General features: G+C 49.3%; 1 protein-coding gene across 1 annotated transcript in view; it reads right to left on the minus strand.

Annotated features, from left to right (window-relative positions):
• The window catches only part of LOC6587242 (GATA-binding factor C), a 34,780-nt gene extending 14,178 nt beyond the window's left edge, over nucleotides 1–20,602 (minus strand). The window contains exons 1-4 of the mRNA XM_002013627.2: nucleotides 20,258–20,602; nucleotides 18,208–18,749; nucleotides 6,293–6,579; nucleotides 5,433–6,231 (exon numbers count right to left, since the gene is read on the minus strand). Coding sequence (XP_002013663.1) covers nucleotides 5,433–6,231; nucleotides 6,293–6,579; nucleotides 18,208–18,547 — 1,426 coding nt within the window. The 5' untranslated portion in view covers nucleotides 18,548–18,749; nucleotides 20,258–20,602. The remainder of the gene's footprint in view (nucleotides 1–5,432; nucleotides 6,232–6,292; nucleotides 6,580–18,207; nucleotides 18,750–20,257) is intronic.
• Between the last annotated feature and the right edge of the window lie 218 nt (nucleotides 20,603–20,820).

Raw genomic sequence — 20,820 nt, forward strand, 5'->3', positions numbered from 1 at the left:
AAGTGGTGCCCCAACCCACTTTCCACACCCCCCCGCCCCAGCAGCTGCCATTAGCTATGCTAAAGAGAAAACTGAAAGATTTAACGCTACTTTTTGGAGCTTAACCCAGGGGCGTAATTAATTAACGGTGGGCTTTTTACATGGCCACATGAGCATAACTTTTTATTGAATATTAGCCCACTGGCTGGCCGCACCCAAAAAGGGGGTGGTGGGTCTTGGAGGAGTGAGCGGGTGTTCGGCTCTCATTAAGTGCGTCGCCTGCCCAAATGCCATTAGGGGAATTCCAGTTGCGTTTTGATGACAGAACTTTAACGGTTATTCCTTTCATTTTTTGGTTTGGTTTGGCCTCACGTGATTTAGCTGCTGCTGTTGTCACACGTGTCCTGTCCCGTCCTGCACTGTCCTGGTCCGTCCTGTCCTCTGGCATGCCAAACATTTTGTTCTTGAGCTTTCAAAGAAATTAAATTAAACGCTCTGCGTGTCTCACTCACACTCCCACTCTCTACACCCCCCTCTGTCCCGCACAGCGTGTGGTCAAGTAATCTTTGTCCATCTGTCTCCCTCCTGTGCGCACAGCCAGAGGCGCGTTAAATAAACAGTTCATTTGTTTTCATTTAATCGCAAGTTTGCTCTGCTTTGGTTTTTTTTTGTGTTTGCTTTCCTCTCTTCACTCTCGTTTATCGTTCTCTGAGTACTTGCGGCGGCTTGACTTTTTTAATTGCCTCACATTTGGGTGCCGTTGGGTGTGCTCTACCCTTGGAGGGGGTATAATGATTTTTCGCTTGCCATTTTCTATCTTCCAGCTATGGAGTCTTTCTGGTTGATCCAGCGCAATCGAGGGTATCCCGATTGTCGATCTTCTAAGCTTTTATTCCCTCTCTGCTGTTGCTTTTGGCTTTGCGTTTGGCAAACTGCGTAACAAACGAAGGAAAGGAAGAGGGCCCCCGGCCGAAATTGCCGCCAATCAAACAGGCAACACCCCCTGAATTAAAACTGCATAAATTATGCGAGGGAAAAAAGTTTCGTTTCGTTTCGCGAAACTGTTGATGTCTGAAAATAGATGTGTGTTTGTTTTGTGCTTTCTTGAGAAATTTCCAATTGAATTTCTGCTCTGCTATTTTTATGTCCCTCCACTGTGCGCACACAAAAGCTCGCTCTCTCTCTCTCTCCCTGGCAAAAGTAACTGCAATTTTCTGACTAGCTATAATTCTCTCTCTGCCTGGCACTGTCTACAGGCTCATGCATATGCATGTGTGTCTCTGTCTCTGCTCCCTCTCGCACGCCTCTCACACGCTTGGCACCTCCAACAGAAGCCGTTGAAAATTGAAAACTTTATGCATTTATTAGTTTGTCATAAAGCAGAACCGTACAGAAACAGAACAGAACAACGGAAGGCCATCGTCGAGTGTTTGTTGGTCTTTAACATTTAGCATAAAAGGGCTGGCCTCTTACAGATCTGCCTCCCCCTCCTCCTCCTCCTCTTAGCTTGCAGCATATTAAGCCATAAAGTGTGGCCCGCTATTGTTGCTCTTCTGACTGTTTGTTCTTCCCCACCTCCCCTACCGCTCTTGTGTTCTGCTTTCTATGGTTAGGGATTTGCTCTAGCGCAGTTCCCGGTAAGTTGTGTGTGTTTTTGGGTCCGATCCTCCTTTGGAATGAATATCCACACTCGGCAGTTAATAAATCAAATGTGTTAATGATGTTTTTACCCCATGTGCCCACTGTGACAACACAAAAAGAGCAAACCACAGCAGCCACTGCAGTGGCGGAGAGCGGGGAGCGGGGAGCGGGGAGGGATCCGGAGTCTGCATAGAAAAATGCAGGAGTGGGACGCTGGACTCTCTTTAAAATCAAGGTATATTTAAGCAAGGTAGGGCATCCTTTGCTCTGTTTTATGGCCATTAAGCCTTTGTTTTATCCACTCCTCTCGTTTGTTTTATTCACTTTTCTCCTTTGTTTTATCCAATCTTCTTGTTTGTTTTTGGTATCAATTTGCCTGTCCTGTGGCCTGTCTCACCCCCTCTATACACTCCTCTTTCAACTCTCTGACCCCACGACAGTTTTTCTTTTCTGGTTTTTTTTTTTTTTTATTTATTTGTGTGTTTTCCAGACACACGTAGCAGGTTGGTCTATGATTTAGTAGCCTGCTTATAACTGTTATTTCTACCCCCACTTCTGATCTGCTTCGTGGACTGTGGTCCAGGGACAATCATCATCATCATTGCCTTGTAATTTCTTGGAAATTTGTGCACACTTTGGTATGTATTTCTTCCTCATCTGCTTCTCCGTTTTCGGGTCTCTGTTGTTTGTGTTTTACGGTGTGACATTGTCTGGGGTCCCAACGAAGCCCATAACCGAAGACCGAAAACCGAAAACCGAAAACCAAAAACCCAAAAACTGAAACTGAAACCGAAACTGAACCTGTTTTTAGGGCCTGATTTGGCATCGTCTTCGCTGTATCTTCGGTGTGGCTCTGGCTGCTGCTGCTTCTTGTTGTAGTTGTTGGTTGTTGGTTGTTGGCTGTCGGTTGTCCCCGGGTCTAGAGGTCTAACTAACTGTTGCTGCCTTGATTTGACATTTGGCGTCAGTGGGCCATAATTGTCTAGAATTTATGTGTTGTACCTTTTTTCTCGTTAATTTGTTGCATGTGGGTAGACGTAGACAGAGATCCTGAGACCCAAACCACATCTCTCGGTCTCTGGTATCTCTGGTCTACACAGGTTTTAATTAGTTGTTTGGATTAATATACAGATTTATGGCTGGGTCTTTGGATGGCTTAGGTTTTAGATTGCTTTGCTTGAATAGAGAGACAATTACTGGTGAGCAAGACAAAAGACAAAAGACACATGGATGTGTGAGTAAATAGTTTCATAGTTGTTTCAAAGTTGTTGAAATTTCAGAAATGAAAATGCTTAAAATACTCGAAACAAAACACAAGAACAAGAACAAGAATGAGAACGAGAACGAGAGATAAACGTAAGCGGTGAGCGGTAAACGGTAAACGGTAAACGGTTGGTAACTGAAAGGCGAAAAGGCAAAATGAAAAGTATGCGCCTAGTATGAATAATTGACACGCTGCAAGAGACCAAGGGCCATGGGATGCATGGGAGCCTAAGAGGGTACGAGTATCCTGCGCATGCCACGCATAAGTGGCAAGCGCCTCATTTTGAGGCCAGAGCTGTCAAGGCCCGGACAAAGGAACAATGGGCTCATCCTCATCCCTGCTGTTTAGGCCCAAGAGCCCTGATTGAGTGAAGTGAGAGGCAGGGAACGAAGTCGAAGGAATGCCCAGTGACCATACCCATATCAATTACTTAAAGCTCATTCACAACATTTTTTATTTTCACCTGACAAAAGCCCAAATGGCATCCAATCAATTCAATGCACATTCGTGGCAGTCTCCCAGTCCCCCAGCCGCCCAGCCCCCCAGTTCCAGTCGCATCCCCAGTGGCTGTTGCCAGTGGCAGTGGCAACGAGCCACAAACTCGCAACACATGTTCTTGCGCCCGAAAAACTTATCGCAAGCGATGCGATAAAGGATAAATAAATACGGGAACCGCCACGGCAACAGGCACCGAAGCTCGACCTGGCTCTGAGGAGGATGACTCGGAGATGGCGATGGAGTCGGAGTTGGAGTTGGAGTTGGAGGACCTGGGCCTAACGAAGGTAACCCAACAATGCGGCTGCAGACAATTTTTTCTCATCTCTCTCTCTCTCTACCTTTTTGTATTTATTTTTTATTTTCTTATTTTGTTTTTGTTGTTGCTGGGTTAGTTAAAGCAAGCAAACTGTCGCCTGGCCAAGAAAATGAAATAAAATGAAATCTGAAAACATTTTGTCAGCGGAGATGCAGCTTCTCCCTCGTATTGTGTTCGCTCGGTACCGCTTCCTCATTTGGGGTCGCTGTTATACCGTCATGATTACGAGTATATGGGGCTCAAAAGAGTGGGGCGGGGGGTACGTGTCTATTTGCATTTGTGGGTGCAGCTTGGAAGCAGGGTGCGCTCGGTGTTGTAACAGTAACAATTGCAGGTGAATGCAGGAAGCATTGGTGGTGCTGCCCTCCACAGGGGTCACTTTATCGGTGACCTATCGGTGATGCTAATAAGGTCCATCTAACTAACTGGAATTTACCCCTAAAACTAACTAAAACGTTAACAGAGCTGCTCTTAGCCAGGGCCAGCTGGCCTCTCGACTCGTTTTTGGGGGTAGGCCGTGGCACTCAAACTCCGACTCCGACTGCGACTCCGACTGCGACTCCGACCCTCACGCATAGCATAGCCCAAGTGGCAGGCAGCTATAAAGATGTCGTTGTCGTTGTTTCTGTTGTTTCTGTTGTTGCTGCTGATGTTGTTGAGTTGTTGTCGGGCCCATGCAAAAACGCAACGGCAAAGCAGGTGCAGCAGCGGCGTCCAACTTCCGCAGCGAATGCGAATGAATGCGGCTGCTTCTGTGGTGGGTCTTTTCAAACATCAGCCACGGCAGCAGCAGCAGCAGCAGAAGCAGCGGCAGCAGCAGCAACATGAAGTAATTAACAACCACAACAGAAACAACAACAACACATCAGGCTGCAACAACAACCACATTGATGGGAAGGCAGTGGAGCCAAGCAAAGCGTTGACAATAGCATTGAAGTTGCAGTTGCAGCAGTTGCCACTTGCCACTTGCCGCTGCCCCTCTCCTATTGTTGCTGCCGTTGTTGTCATTGTAATGTGCTGATTTCATGGCAAGCGGCTACGCCGCGTATACGCAATGGGGGAGCGGGACATGCTCTGGGGCTGGGATCTTTCTGCATATTTTTACGCGGCCCGCAAAAGCAGGAAACATGCTCAAGTGGCGGGAATGTGGCCAGCATGCTGCTCCAGAGCACATGTCAAGTGCAACTTGTTTCTGTGTGTGTGTGTGTGTGTGTGTGTGTCGCTTCTTCTTTTTTTGATGGGGCATGGTCTGTGGGGCAGTGGCAGTGGCAGGGGCAAAGATTTCCGTGTGGTGCAGGAGTTAAGTGAGGTAGAGTTCTAGTAGCTTCCCACGTGAGCGTGTGAAACAGAAAATGGCCAAAGGGTTCGTCAATCAAAGCAGGGGGCAAGGGGGCGGGGGCGGGTGACAAAATGAAAACTACAAACTAAAATAATGAAAATTAAACATTAAGTGTTTCAACTGGAGACGGTTTACATTGGTTATCGATCGATAAATAATCGTAATGTTATCGATTACAAGATAAAAGTGTCGAAATAAATTTGTCACCTTTGATCTAATATCGATATGTTTCGATTCGTTCGATAACACAGCAATGTAAGCCGCTCCATTGGACACAACACATAGGTAAACATAATTGAATTGTTGTACAATCGATAACTATCGATAACAAGCAACAATGATTATTCACCCACACCAAGATCGCATAATGTCGGAAAAACTTTTGTCTTGCTTACCAGCACTCGTCCTCGGCTTCGTCCGCACCGGCTTCACGTCCAGTCCTCCGCCAACGCCAACGCCGACGCCACCACCGCCGCCACCCACCCCGGACCCACTGTGTCCGCCCAGGGATCCGGAGCTGCCGCCCGCCCCACTGCCGCCACCCATGCCGCCGCCCATGCTGCTGCCCATGCCGTGCATGGCCGCACTGGCCGCGGAGGAGGCGGAGTGGTGGTGGTGTCCGCTGTGGTGGTGGTGATGGTGGTGCGCCGCCGCCGCCGCCGCTGCACCCATACTATGCCGCACGGCGGCCGCCGCCACGGAGGAACTTTGGAACATGTTGGCCGCCGCCACGGCCGCAGCCTGGTGGTGTGCCGCCTGTGCGGCGTGGTGGTACGACGCGTAGCTGCTGCTGTCGTAGCTGCCCCCGCTGCCGCCGTTCGCGCTGCCGCTGGCATTGTTGGAGGCCGCGTAGTGCGCCTGCGCGGTGCCGTCGAACAGCCCGTTCGAGGAGGTGGCCGCGGAGGCTGAGGCGGAGGCGGAGGCGGAGGAGGAGGCATTGCTGTTGTTCGGATTGCTGCTGCCGCCCTGCTGCTGCTGCTGCTGTTGCTGCTGCTGCTGCTGGCTGCTGCTGGAGTTGGAGCTATTGTTATTGCTGTTAGTACCTTCGCGCTGCTTGGGCGCTGATGTGGGGGCGGGTCCGCTCGAGCTGGCACTGCCATTCTGGATGGAGGGCTTGATGTCCAGCGCACAGCTGGCGTCCGTCAGTGAGGTAGAGCCCGTGGCCTGTTGGTGCATGAAGGCGTTCATAACGGCCTGCAAATGAGACCAGTCATCGATAAGTTATCGATCGATATTCGATTGGCCAGCAGCTTACCTGGTACTCGGATGGACCGGTTTGTACTGAGTCGGGCGTCGAATCCTTTGGCGGTGTCGGTGGGAATGGAAACGAGTGCTGGCCGGCGGCCGTCGTCTGGTGGCTCTGGCCCATCTGGCCCAGCTTGTGCTCCACCTGCGGCTCCTGGGGGCAGGCGAACTGTCCCATGCTCCAGGCGCTGGCGGGGGCGAACGACTTGTGCTCGCTGGTCAGCCAGGGACTCAGCGGGGTGTGGAAGTGCGGCCGGCACACTTGGGGCGTGGCATGTGTGGAGGGCATGCGGGATGCTGCAACAAAAAATATAAAGCGAGCTTAATAAAAATCTGGGGCTGAAGAAATCAACTTAAATGCTGCATTAAATCAATTATGGCCCGAATTTATAACGAAGATAAACCGACTAAGCCGCGACCAGAAGCGATAAAAATTCATAATAAACGACGCGGTTGTTCTCCTCCGCTCGTGTTTTCCTCTGTGGCTGCCGCGCAAATTTGCTAAGCAAAAGCCAGCCAGCAGATCCAAGGCGGAAAAGCTGTGTTATAATTTATGAAACACCACGGCGAGAAAGAGAGAGAGAGAGAGAGTCGAGCCGCCTCAGAACCTCTGACCACACCGTACCACAGATCAAGCGATCGATCCACCATCGATTCAACGCTTGCGGCCTTCGGGCCGACTTTGCATATGGCCAAGACCAAAGAGAGCCACGCCACAGAGAGACTGCGACTGCGACTGCGACTGGTGCTGGTGCTGGGACTTCTGCATTGTCATAAATTGTTTAATTTGTATCATAAACAATCGCGTTAAACTTTTGTCCCAGAGCTAAAAAGATCGATCAACGGCTCTGCTCTGCTTGGATCGGATCGGAGGCCCCCTTGCCGTTGCCGTTGCCGCCGCCTCACCTATGGCCAGGGATCGGCTAAAAGTGTAGCCTAAATGTCTGGCAGTGTATAATTTAGCAGACACCAAGTGAGATTTATGTGCGCCAGTGCTGCCTGCCGGTTGGCCCCAGCGATCGGTATATCGGCATATCGGCATAGGCTGGGCCTATATCCCCCATGTCTGGTCCGTCTGTTCCGAGTGTATCCTCGGAGCGGGTGCCAGTCGGGGTGCCAGTCGGGGTGCCATGGAGGCATGTTGCAATTGTTTGGGGCGCACTTATTCTTATTATTATCATTAATATTGCTGGCTTCAGCTCCCCAAAGAGTCGCAGGCCTTTGGGGCTTGTTTGTATGCGAAATTATTTTTGATTATGCAGCAGCCACAGCCACAGCAGCAGCAGCAGCAGGAGCAGCACTCAGAGCCGGCTGGCCAACAGTAGGTCAGTTCAATGCACGTCAAGATGGATTAGGCCAAATCAAGACCAGGCAAGAGCCACCAGCAGAGGTTTGGGTAATGGAGAAACAGGAATGCTCTACAAATTGAATCTTTCCTCGAAAATCATGGGAAACTTTTTCACAAACTTCCCCCCCCTCCTGATGGCACCCAATCATTGCCAGATTCTGTTCCCCAAACAAGCCGCAAAACAAAGCCATAATTCCGCAGCCCCCGATAAAGGGTATTCCTTCATCGCCAGCAATCAGCGGTTGCAAAAAAGAGAAGAACATGATCGTTCGATGGATGGTTGGGTTCACTCCGATCGATCGATCGATCGATGGGCTGGTGGTTTGGCTGGATCGATGCCTCCGATAATATCCATTTGATTATCCTAATAACAGTGCTTTAGTGGCGATATTATATGTACGTGTGTCTGATTATAGAAATTAGCCAGGGCAGAGGCAGTTGCAGTTGCAGCCAGCAACCAGCAACCACAACACAGTTGCACAGTTGCACAGTCGGACAGTCGGACAGTCGGACAGTTGTGGTTTCTTCGAGTTCCGCGGAAGACACATACATACATATGTATTTCCCTGGCCAATGCCTCAATCAAATGTTGTTGCTGCTTCTCCCGAGACTTCACACTTTTGCGCCGACAACGACAAAACCCGATTACCAGCTACGTGCCACCTCATCTTTGAATGAAATGAGGGGGGGTCACCGCACCATATGGATACTCGTATGAAGTCGTCATCATCGCATCGGACTTGTACTTGTATAATTTGGCCAGACTCGGGGAAATAATCACATTGGACATGCTAAATTATAGAGTGCAGCTTGGCGGGCAGAGGAGAGGGGCTTGACTCCGGCTCTGGCAAATCAATGCCGGCTCTTCTTTAATTGGAAACTTTCAATTTGTTTGGAGCCGAGTCCGCCGATGGTGTTGGCGATAACAGAGCGCTGTTAACTGCTGCCCGGCTGTTAATCGCCAGCCCTGTGACTCACTGTTAGCTGAAGCTCGGGTGGAAGCTCGGATCGGATCGGATTGAGGCCCTCGCTCGGATCGACCTGCGGCTGTTGGCATCTTTTGTGTGTGTGTGTGTGTGTGTGTGTGTGTGCATAAAACAATTCGCTAATAAATCAAGACCCGGAGTACACAGCAATTAAAGTTGCAAAAAGTTGGAAGAAAACAGCAAGAAACAACGACATTTTTTTTTGATTGTTGTTGTCGGTATGCAAAGCTCGTGCTGGTGGAAAGCTCGCATGTGTTATGGCAGGGGCTAGGGCAGGGGCAGGGGTTGCCCTTGGTCGTCCCCAAAGCCAAAAAAAAATCCCGGCTGACACGTTCTACACAACAACAACAACAACAACAACAACAACAACAACAACAACCTGTACAACAAAAGCAAGTTTTTTTTTTTTACTTTTGTTTTGTTTTGAAGTTTTTGGCCTGCGCTTGATTTCTTCAAAGTGACAGATCAAAGCCACAAAAGCCGACTCTCTCGCTCTCTCTCTGTCTCTCTTTTCGGACATTTCTATGGCATTTTAAAAGCGTTTGACAGCGCTCAACGCTCTCAGCGGCTGTCCATCTAGGCCGAAAGCCCGCGTCGCGTCGAGAGCCAAAGCCAAAGCCCGGGGATGGATCCGTTTGGTTTTGTGCGCCGAAAGCGCCTTTTAATTGCAATCGACTTTGCTTGACGACGACGTGAATGACATAATTAATGTATGTATGTCTATGTGTGATGTATGCGATGCACTTAGCCGGACGTGTTGGACAGTTGAAGATGACAGACCATGACAGAGAGAAAACAGGTGATGTCCCGATTGCCATGGCACTGTTGCAACAATTTCAATTAGTAAAATGCAGCCAGCAGCTGGATCCTATCATTTCGGCCATCTCGTCAGCACAGCATCCCCCCTCATCCCCATCCCCATACCCTTTTTCCATCATCAACACATTTGAATGGGACAACAAAAGGCACGGATGGGCACCGCTCAAAGAGCACTGCCATCTTGATAGGACACGGGGCGGGAAAAAAAAGGATTGCCAGCTCTTTGGTAAATTAAATTCACACCAAAAGCTGGGCCAGATATGGGATTAGGGGTTGAGAGATTTTCCACGTTATCAATCGAGACAAATCAAATCCGCAAATGAGTAAAACGAGACTCTCTCTCTCTCTCTGTGACGTTTCCCTGTGCCCCAGTAGACGATGTTTGTTGCGGGGGGATTCCGGAGTCGATTAGTGGATTCAGCTGCTTCCTGTTCTGGCCAACAATCAATCATGCAAAGGACTCGCGCAAGAGCCAGGGAATCCTCTGGTTTGACCCCTTGTACACACATACAGACATTCACACACGTGTGTGTGTGTGTGTGTGTGTGTGTGTCTGCAGGCGGTGGCTTAATTTATGGCCAGAGCTACCCTCGAGACATATAACAAGGACTTTTCACCTGCTCCGATGTAGATGTTGTAGCTGTTGTAGGCGCGTGGCGGCTCCAAAATGCGGTCAAGTGTCTCTCTCTCCCTCTCTCCCTCCCTCTCTCTCTCTCTCTCTCTCTGTAGCTCGGCGTCTTTGGCTCTCTCTTGAGACACTTACACCTGCTCCAAAATTGGAAATTGTTTAAACATGCAGCAGCGGCGGCCGCAGCGGGCCATAAACTATAACGGATTCCAGTTTTAGCCACCACCAGTGGTACTCTCTGCTCAGCAGGTAGGTCAGTTTTGGCCGCCTCAAAGACACCTTGATAGTAGTTTTAGTTGGAGCTCAAACCCCCGAACTCGAAGCTAAAGTCGGGGCTGAAAACTGAGGCTGAAGCCTGAAACAGTGGCCAAGAAGAGAGGTCGATCGGTTGGTTGGTCTCTGGGGCTGCTTAGCATTTTGCGCGCTTGTTTGTTTTAATTATTTCTTTGCTTTTCCCTGCCTGGCATTATGGCATTTGCGTGACTCCGACTGACGGAATGACGGACTGACAGACCGACTGACTGACTGACTGACGTGCTGGGGGCCGAATGAGTGACTGACAGAAACAGAGGCAGTCAGAGGCAGGCTGCATTATTAAGCGCAAACTGCGCTGCCTCTGCCATCTATATTATTAACACTTTATTTGCGGCATGCCGCACAGCCCCCACCCTCCCCTCCCCTTGCACACAGCTACAGCCTCGGTGCGGCCCGGCCCGGCCCGGCCCTGCCTCAAGTTGCATGCCAGCTTATCATTAGTCATAAGTTGTCAATTGTATTTATGATAATGCGTTTAATAACTCAAGTAGCAGCAACGGCAACGGCCACGGCAGCCTGTAAGTTATGCTGCCGCTGCCATTGTGGCAGGCTGGGCAATGTTGCACAACTGCCAGTACGAGTATCTCTTTTGAGGAATTCTCTGGGTTATTAATTGCTTTATAATTGTCGTATTACAAGAGCATTTCTGTGGAGAATTTCTCTATGCAGGGCTCTCAAGAGGCGAGATAGTTTTCGGCTGGGATCGGCTCTGGGTAATGGCCGTAACCAGGTTGTTTGGGCCAACGTGTGAATTACGTGGCCTGGGCCCCAGCAGCTTTTGCATACTACGTGCAACAATGCTGCCTGCCACACACCAAAAAAAAAAACAAAAAAAAACTAAGCCAGAAGGAGAAACATGTTGACAACAAGCAGTGCAACACGGGGGGTAAGGCGGGTGAGGGGGAGTCGGGTTTTGGGTTGGGTTTTGGCTCTGAAGTGCGCCATTTTTGTGGCCATTTGTTTTGCAGCGAAGCAGCGGTGCAGTGGAGCAGCGGAGGGGCGGGGAGTGCGGCAGAAATGTTAATAATGCGGCTGCAGTTGCCATTCGGTGGCACGGGGAGAGTGGGGCACCTGGAATCCTTGCCACGCAATGGCGAAAGCCAACAAGAGGAAATTTATGCAAATGCCGCCTCGGCTGTCAGTCAGTCCGTCAGTCCGTCAGTCAGTCAAACGCTTTGACAGTTTTCAGTTCGTTTGGCATTCGTTTCCCTCTACCCCTCTCTCCCTCTCTCCATCGAGCTCCTACCCGCTGGTGGTCTCTTTTGCCGGCTAATGAGCAAACACCCCAAAAGGGATGCCGGAGTGTGTCCTGCGCCAACAAATGCCTTCGCTCGCACTTATGACAGTTCGAAGCGTCAGCGAAATCATTAAAATTGACAAGTTTTTATATGCCACAAACCAAATTTGGTCAACGTTTGAAGTGATCGCTAAAAGTGTTCCACCGGCAGCCGCGGACTCATCTGCTCCACCGACAAGTTGCTGTTGCCGATTGCTGTTTGTTTTTGCTGTTGGGACCACCGGCGGGCGCTGCTTCACATGTCATAAATAAGAACGCGTTGACATTTATCACAACAAAGGGCCAAAGACAAAAGGCTGGCCTGCTGCCGCCGAAAACTCAAGAGAACAGGAAAAAAAAAACAACAACTGGCCTAAGAAAACGTTGCATAAATTCATAAGCGGCTGCGAGCTTGAGAAATTCAATTGATGCGACCTCGACTTTGGAGCTCTCTCGGTGCCCGGCGGACCGCGGCGGACCGCGGCGGCTGTGTCCACTCTTGTGGCATATTCGCATATTAATAAAATATTTTATTAAACACACGCGCCGCCGTCGCCAACAACCGAACAACCGAACATCCGAACAGCCAAAAGATGAGATGCGATGAGAGGATCCGCTGCGAAAAATTATGCTAAACAGTTTTGCTCTGCACGCCCTCCCAAAAAAGGCCACAAACGAAAAATCGTGAGTCTGCCGCTGCCTCCTTTCCTGCCCCCCCCCTTCCTGCTTGCTTGCAACAAATTTTTGGCGGCGTCTCTGGCGACACATATTTCCAGTGATCGAAGCCCCGAACGCGGCCCCAAAAGAACCCATGAATTGTCCACATATTTTCGTATTATTGCTGCATTGTTATGCTCTGTTCTGTGGCGACTCTTCGAGTGTTGTTGTTTTTTTTTTTGGCTAAAACTGGTTGGCTGGCCCAAACGATCTAAACAAATTTGGCATTGACAAATGTTAATTAGAGAGGGGCCCCTGGCACAGGTCTCCGTCTTCTTGTGATTTCGATTCCAATTCGTGGTAAGATTGTTCTAGTTTGATGGCTAATGTGGCGGAGGGGGCGGGGGGCTTTTCCTAGGAAGCAATTTGACTGGGGGTACAATGACTCTTTCGGGGGCCTCCTCCTCTGATTAATAAGCCATTCCGGGCGCTTGATCAGTTAAGGCAAATGTCGCAAAAGTCATTTGTAAACTTGACACTGCAATGGGACCACGGACTCGGCAGCAGTCCGCGGATGCCTACCGGGGGCACGTCGGAGTTACAGCCAGTGCCACACAATGCCAAACACGGCTGCACAAATGTATTAGCAACAATTTATCAGAGGCACACAAATGTTTGCTGCCGTTGCCATCGGATGCTGCTGCTGCTGTTGCACCATTGACAGCGGGGGCAGCTGGCAGCTGCCAACAATGCGCTAATATTCAATATTGTAATTGCATGCACAAATCGTGGGCCCCGAGACTCTCTGGCAACATGTTGCAGGCAATGCGAGGCGAGGCGACGCGACGCGACGGCTTCTTTGCCTCCTTTTCTCCTGTTGCTGGATGGCTGGAAAATTAATGAATGCTGGCCTCCAGCCTGCCGTCCTGCCTGCCTCATTGTATGGGGCATAGCGACCGCTCGCTGTGTTAGACAAATCACAACAACAGCAGCAACAGCAGCAACATGTGGCTGCCACTGCCGTGCTGCTGCTGCTGCTGCTGCCGCTCAAGATGCGTAAGCTTTTGTCTGGATTGTTGTCGATATAAATCGCCTTCGAGTCGCATTTTGATTTAACAAATTAATAATGAAAGGAGAACGGTAGCCGGTGCCTGGCTGCCTTATTGATGATGCCACAGCATAGTCAGGGGGCACTGCATATATATATCTATATATCTATATATAGATCTGTGCAATATATACGAGTGTATGTATTTATGAGTGAACAAGTTCCTGGAAATCTCAAACTGACAAATGACAGCGCCCGGGACCACATCTAGCCCGCAAAGACTTCCGGCCCCGTTTCCCCAGAAGCAGGCGGCAAGCTTTGAAGGAGCCTGTGGCATTCGCCATCTTGGCCAGATTGATGCAGCAACAGGCAACACGGGCGACACAGGCACAGGCATCAGCGACATTGATAGTGATTGAAGGACAGCTGTTCACACTAGGCGAGACCTAGCGAAACCGAGGCACGGCCTGGACTGGACTCCGGGCCTGCGCCCGGGCCTGGGCCAGGGAGAATGTCAAATTAGAATGCGAAACGTGTCGGCAGTGGGAATGTGTGGCTGCAGATACGAGTACTCTGGCAGTGGCGGACAATGGCTGTGGCGGCACCTTTTGGACCTCTGATGGTTTGCCGGCAACACCTTTGGCTATGTGGCATGCAAAGCAGCAGTAACACTGCAGCAGCAACAACAGCCGAGTCCAGCCAACAGTCAGTCGGAGAAGGAAATGTTGCTGGAGTGCAAATTAATTGAAGCATCGCAGCAATGTCAACGACAGTGGCAACATCACGTGTTGCATGTTGCATTTTGGCGTAGGCAGAGGGCTTGGTTCTGGCTACGGCTCTGGCATCGCATTCTTATAATTATGTCATTTAATTAAGCGGAGACAGTTCTTGCTGCCACGACTAATTAAAACATCGCGCCAGCAGCAGCAACAGCAGCAGCATCAAACATGTGCAACGCGGGCGGTGGCAAGCTCCATGCTCCATGCTCCATGCTCCATGCTCCATGCCCCATGCCCCATGCCCCATCTTCATCTCGAATGAATGAATGACCGGCCACTGTCAATGCATTCAACAATCACACAAAACAGCGCTTCAACTTTGCCGCTCAACAGGGCCGCTTTGCATCGTACGATGTACGAGGAATGTTTCCTGGAATTTGGGTCATAATTAATGTGGCATGATTTGGCAGACGTTTTAATCAAACGCGAATTGAATGCTGCCCAAAGCCACCCAAAAACTAGGGGGGCTCGCCTAGCGAAAAGGGAAGCCCAAGGGAATTTCATGGGCTTAGAGGCCACATCAATCATACGCAGCGGTGGCCCAGCTGTTCAATTGCAATACCATAACTCATTTTTATAGGCCATCCACTCAAAAGCACACACACTCTCCAACAGGCCAGCAATTCGTTGAAAACTTGCGCACCGGGATTAAGATTTGCAGTCGAGATTCTGTCCCGAGGTTCAGGCACAAGGCAGCAGGCACGCTATGACTGTGACTCCTGCCCGGACCCAGCCCCAGCCCCAGCCCCAGCCCCAGACCGTCCCGGCCTCGTGGTTGCAGTCGGTAAATTACAACAACTATTACACACACAAGCAACCCAACAACCAACCAGGAATCCCCCCTCCTGTGTGCTTTTTGCGCTTTTGGCCGTGTTGTAATTTCTTGGAAATGTTGTGCAGTTTTATGCCTGGCCACACGAAAATTTATGAGTGGCGAGCGCTTCAAGTGCAACACCTGGTAGCTGGTAGCTGGTAACTGGTAACTGGTAACCGCTGGCCAGGAGCACCAATACCCAGCTCGGATCTAGACCTAGAGACTCTGAGAGTTGCAGAAGGAGTTCCGAGTTCCGAGTTCCAAGTTCCAAGTTCCAAGTTCCAAGAGACTTTTTCAATGGGCCCGCATCTCATTTGATATCCTTTTGTGTGTCGGTGCCACTGTGCGTGACATTTGCGTTAAGTGCTCGGTCCCCTCGGCCGGATTGTGGGAACATTCTAGCCAGCAAAAACAAACTTTTCATTTGCCCGATTCTGCTTGGCCGATAAGGCCATAAAAAAAAAATAGCACGACACACAATATTGGACCCCGCCTTGGCCACTGGTCAGTTCTGCCATTCTGCCATTCGAATTTATTAATGGCTATATCTATATCTATCTCTATCTTTCAGTTAGAGTGCAATGGCTGCTTCTCTTTCACTCGTTCTCGGCCAAGAATAGGTTTTCAAATGTTTTGGCAATTAACAATGTATTTTATGCCTCCGCGCTGCCGACGTGGCCAACAGATTAAGGCTAACTAATTGGAAGATCAAAAGGTTAACAGAGTGGGAAAATTCGTTGCATTTTAAAGGTGTTTTCCCAAAGAAAACTGCGGCGGAAAAAGTGTTTCAACGGTTTCTGGGAATATCAAAAGTTACAGATATTTTTTTTACTCTAAAAAAATCGAGTAAATTATGTTATTTATAAGCTAAAAATTCCTCAAATCTTAGGCTTGATTTCCTTTCCCATAGATGCAATTTCAAAATCCATACCTCGTAAATAAATTGCCAAAAATTGTATATTTAATTATATAATTCAGTGCCCGAAAACCTGCCTAAGAAGCCCGCCCAAAGTGCCCCTCATGTCTGGGGCGAATAGCAAAAACAGCCAGAGCAGAGCCCCAACACAAACAGCAACAAAAAAATAAAACGTGGGGCATATGTATATATTTTTCATCGAAAATGTTTGGGAAAAAAGGTAACAAAATGTTAGAAAATATAAAAAAAAACACACACACACATACTATAATATAGTATATACTGAAAAAGATGCAGATACAGGGGACACACAGAGATACAGATACAGATACAGATACGGATACACAGAGTCACGCGGCCGACAAAAGTTATTGCCAAAATGTTCGGCATGTTTGCTTTTGAAATTTAAATTTCACATTTGCTGTAGTCTCCGGCTGTTGCTGTCTCGTTGTTGGTTTTTATGACTTTGGCTAACATAAAAACCGAACCAGTACACAGTGTATGTGTGTGTGTGTCAGCGGGCGTCTAAATTCGAGGGGCGGGACGAGCCCTAGTTGCTTAATTTGCCCACTAATGACAGCCACTAAAGTCGTCCCCTCATAATTGACAACTAAATTGGGATTTTGACAACTGGAAGCCCCCACCAGGGCATCCCCCAGCCGTCCACAGCCCTCCTCAGCCCTCCTCAGCCCTCCTCAGCCCTCACGAGATGTGACATATGCAGACTAATGAATTTTAAAATCAACGCTCACCACAGGTGCCCCGGTGCGGTGCGGTGCGGTGCGGAGCTCGTTATGGATGCGAGTGCCACTGCCACAGCCATCGATGCCCCAGAGTCGCCGCTCTGCGGTGCGGCAGACAGTCAGACAAACTGTCTGTCAAATGTTGAACGAACAGAGCGCGGGATTTGAATCCGAGAAGTTTTGAGTGCATGAATGAATTACAGAGGTGGAGGAGAGCTCGGATCGAATGGAATCAAATCAAGCATCAATAAAGTCGGCATATGAATAACATGAATTAAACATAAATGCAAAAGGAATCGAGGGAGAGAGAGAGAGGGAGAGGGAGAGGGAGATGGAGAGGCAGAGGCAATAGGCTAAGGAGCTCCCCAAAGCTGATTGATCACTTTGCAGTTGCAGCCTCTCTGTTTGGCAGGGATCGTTCCCCCTCCCCCTCCCCCTCCCTGGTGTACAGAAATTTTAAATTAAAATTTTGCACACTCAAAGAGCAGGAAATAAATTCAGCGACCAAGAGACCGGGCGACGGAGCATTGATGCATGTCACGTTTGGGTGTTCGTTGCGTTTTACGTGGAACTGTCAAAATGCAAACCAAAGCCAAAGCCCAAACCCCAAACCCCCAAAGCGAAAAGCCAAACCCCAGAGTCAGAGTCAGAGTCGAAGTCGGAGACAGTGCTGCAACAACAATGGGGCCCTGCAATGCTAAGTGCCAAGTGAAAATGGTTTGGGTTTTGGGCTTTTTGGGTTTGGGCCATCAGCTGTCAAAACTGACAGCAGAGTCACAGTCTGAGCCACGGAGCCACTCTTGGCAGCAGCAGCAGAGCGCTGCACGGTGGCTCCTCAAATTGAAAATTAACTTAGCGGAACTGGAAATTTTTTGGAGGCGTGTGAACCACACATACCCCTCTGAAAATAATGTCGTCTGCCATTTGGGGGCCCCTCGCGCGCCGCACTAATGAGCCCAGATCATTTTCTTTTTGGCCCGGACAGTGGCCCAGCGAACAAATTTCAGGCAATTAGGAAAAACTGTACAGCCAACAAATTTCCATTTTCACCAGATGATATTCTCAGGTGGGGCTACAAAACAGAAGGCTGTAATAGAGACATAGACCATGATGGGGAAACTTTCGTTTGCGTTTTATGTGCAGAAATTTACAGAAAAAGAATAAATGATTGTGGGTTGAGGAAATGCCCAGCTAGTTTCCCTGCTATCTGCAGAACTTTAATTCAATGCTTTGGAGGATATCTAGGATACAATCTGGCCACAAGTATCTAGAGCCCAGCGATTTCTGTGGGCCCCTCCCCCTCATTATTTATGGCGGCCAACCGGAAACGTTCACTCAGCAACACAAAAAAGGCGCGAAGCAATCGATTTGTGGGCGTTGGGCGGCCACAGCGGGGCAGACCCACCACCGCCAACTATACAACCTCCCCCACAAAATACATTCATTAAAAACGCATTAGAAATGACATTAGAACAAATGTCCAAGGCACAAACAACAACCAAAAAAAAAAAAGATGGAAGAAATTACTATTAAATAAAACATAAATCCATTTTAGGTGGAACCTTTCCCCATGCTTCGCCCCCAATGGGTACTTACTGTGCTGATGATAGCTCGGATAGTACCGCCGATGGTGTCCATTGCTCTCCAGCGCATAGAACGCGCTCATGTCGCTGGTGTCCAGGCCGAGGCCGGAACCGGCGCCGCCCGCTCCGCCGCCGAGGGCCGCTCCGACGCTGCTGCCCGCCGAGGAGGCGCCGCTGGACAGGCTGTGGTGGCTGTGGGCCAGGCTGCTGCCTGCGCTGCCCAGGCCGTTGGTGTGTGGGGAGACGCCGCCGCCATTGCTGCCGGATCCTGAGCCGCCGCCGCCGCCGCCGCCTAAGCGCGGACTGTCGTACCAGCTGCGCGCGGCAGCCTCCGCTGTTGAGGTCATATCCATTTCGAGTATAATCTTGAATGCTTTTCTCTGCTACCGTGGGGTGTATGTGAATCGGCTCTCGCTCCTTCTCTCTGCGGCTGGGGGATGGGTGGGTGTGGATGTGGATGTGTGTGTGTGTGCGTGTGCGTTGCAGTGGCAAGTAGCGCTGGCTTCTCAGCAACCACACATTTTCCTGTTCACGCGCCTAACCACACAGAACGCGCTGCAATTTCAGAAATTTTTGTACTTTAGAAGCTGAAATTTGGTGGCTTTCCTTTCGAGGTGTCTGCGCTTGATAAGATTCTAACGGTAGCTGTAGCGGTAGCTGGCCTTATCAGCTGCCCCAACACTCTGCACTCCTTATCGCACCCGAACGCACTTCAAGCCTTACATTCTTTTTGTTCAATTGTTTTTTATAGCTATGTACTTTACGGGCACGGTAACGGTAACGGTAACGGTACAGTTGTGGTGGTGGCAGTTTGGCTAGGATAACCGCAGGTTGATTTACGGCTGCTCTACAGATCCGAGACCAGACTTTAACCGCCACCGCCTTGGCCGCCTTGGTGGGAAGTGTGCATTTTTTTTGGCAGTTGCAATTGCAATTGCAGCCCTCCCATTGATTGATGATCTTGCCTGCATCCCAGGGGACCGACCTAATAAACATGTCCCTGGCACAACGTTCTGGGATTGTTCCTCTCTCTCCTGTCACAATGTTTACACTGTCATAAAGCCGAGACAAAAGGATGTACAAGTACCCGTATCCGTGGGATGTCAAAGACGGCGCCTGGGACTGAGCGTGGGAGTGCGGACCGAGGCAGGTGTGTGTGGGCCCAATTAGAGTTTCATCTGAGGTTTATCTTCTAGCTTGATTTAGTACGGGCATCCGCACTATCGGTGACTATCAGACAATCGGACAATCGGACAGACAAGTTCTATTGATTTAGACAGGTAGCCCCAGAGGTGAGACAACATTTTTGGGGGGAATTTTTCGGGGGTCTTATCAGCCATAGATAGTGCCTCGTACGAGTGTCTGTGTGCACTGCACTCGTTGAATACTTTTTTAAAAAATGATTACTATCAACAGGAGTCGTGCTATTTGCTTTCTTTGTTTGCTTTGGCTTCGAAAAATTAATAATACAACCCATGGTTTGGACCCGACTTCTTCTATCTTTAAGGTACGTATTCCAGATGCCTATCGCTCGATTGACAATTGCGCTACAGAAATATGATAAGGCAACATAATTTGTTACCGCTCTGGGCCCTTCTGGGGAGGCACAAAGACAAACAGCTCGCCTCCTCCTATCCAACAATTTTTGATTTGCTTTCTGCGTGGCAGCGTTCTCAATCAATTTATCTATCTATCAGTAGAAGCAACAGCAACAGCAACAGCAGCAGCAGCACCAGTACCAGCGATACGGGGCAAAAGAAGCAAACACTTTTCATTAAATGTCTTCAAAAATATAGTATTCGATTGTTGTTGCTGCTGCCGCTGGCTGTTGGTGTTGCTGTTGGTGTTTGTGATAGCAATAAATTGATAAGCCAGTTGCCAGATTTTTCGATGCCTGTGTCAGCCAGTATTCGGGGCTGTTTGGGTCCCTTGAGGCACTGTTGATTGCTCGATAAGGCGCTGCGCTGAACCGTTAAAATCTCATCAATTGTTGGGGAAACGTTTTGTTTTGTTTTTTGTTTTTAATAGGATTATTTTGGGTTTTTCCTTTTGTTTAATCTTACATTTTAGCACATTTATTAGTCACACTGTTTTCGGGCGATTTGATTTGATTTGTTTCTATGTTTTGGGGGCTCTCTTAGTTGTATCTCCGTTGTGGGGATCTCTTAGTTGTATCTTTGTTGTGGGGATCTTTGATTTGTATCTCTGTTTTGTTTGGCTTTTGCTAGTGCAACACTTTCTTGGCCCTGGCTCAAATGGGGTGTATTTTGCCGACGCGTTTTGAGCTTTCTCCCGGGCTTTGCGTTTGTTTATCTGTTAGTTTTACGGAAAACACCGTCGCCGACGTAAAACCAACGCGAACGGGAAACGGCACGGCACGGCACGGCACGGTACGGTACGGTACGGTAAACGGTATACGAACGGAACGAACGGCGAACGAGCCAACAAACGGCGTACACGATAGCGCTTCAGTTATATTTGCTGTGCTGTGGGTTGCATCGAACACGTCAACGGTTCTCGTCCAACTGAACAGGCACGAGCGCGAAACAGGAAAGACAAGCGCGTTCGCGTTCAGCCACTCACACAGATGCCCGCCGAGGCACACCGATACGCTCGCTCGTGGTGT

This window comes from Drosophila persimilis, unplaced genomic scaffold (genome assembly GCF_003286085.1).
Source record: "Drosophila persimilis strain 14011-0111.01,24,50 unplaced genomic scaffold, DperRS2 tig00000000-arrow-pilon, whole genome shotgun sequence".
NCBI lineage: Eukaryota > Metazoa > Arthropoda > Insecta > Diptera > Drosophilidae > Drosophila > Drosophila persimilis.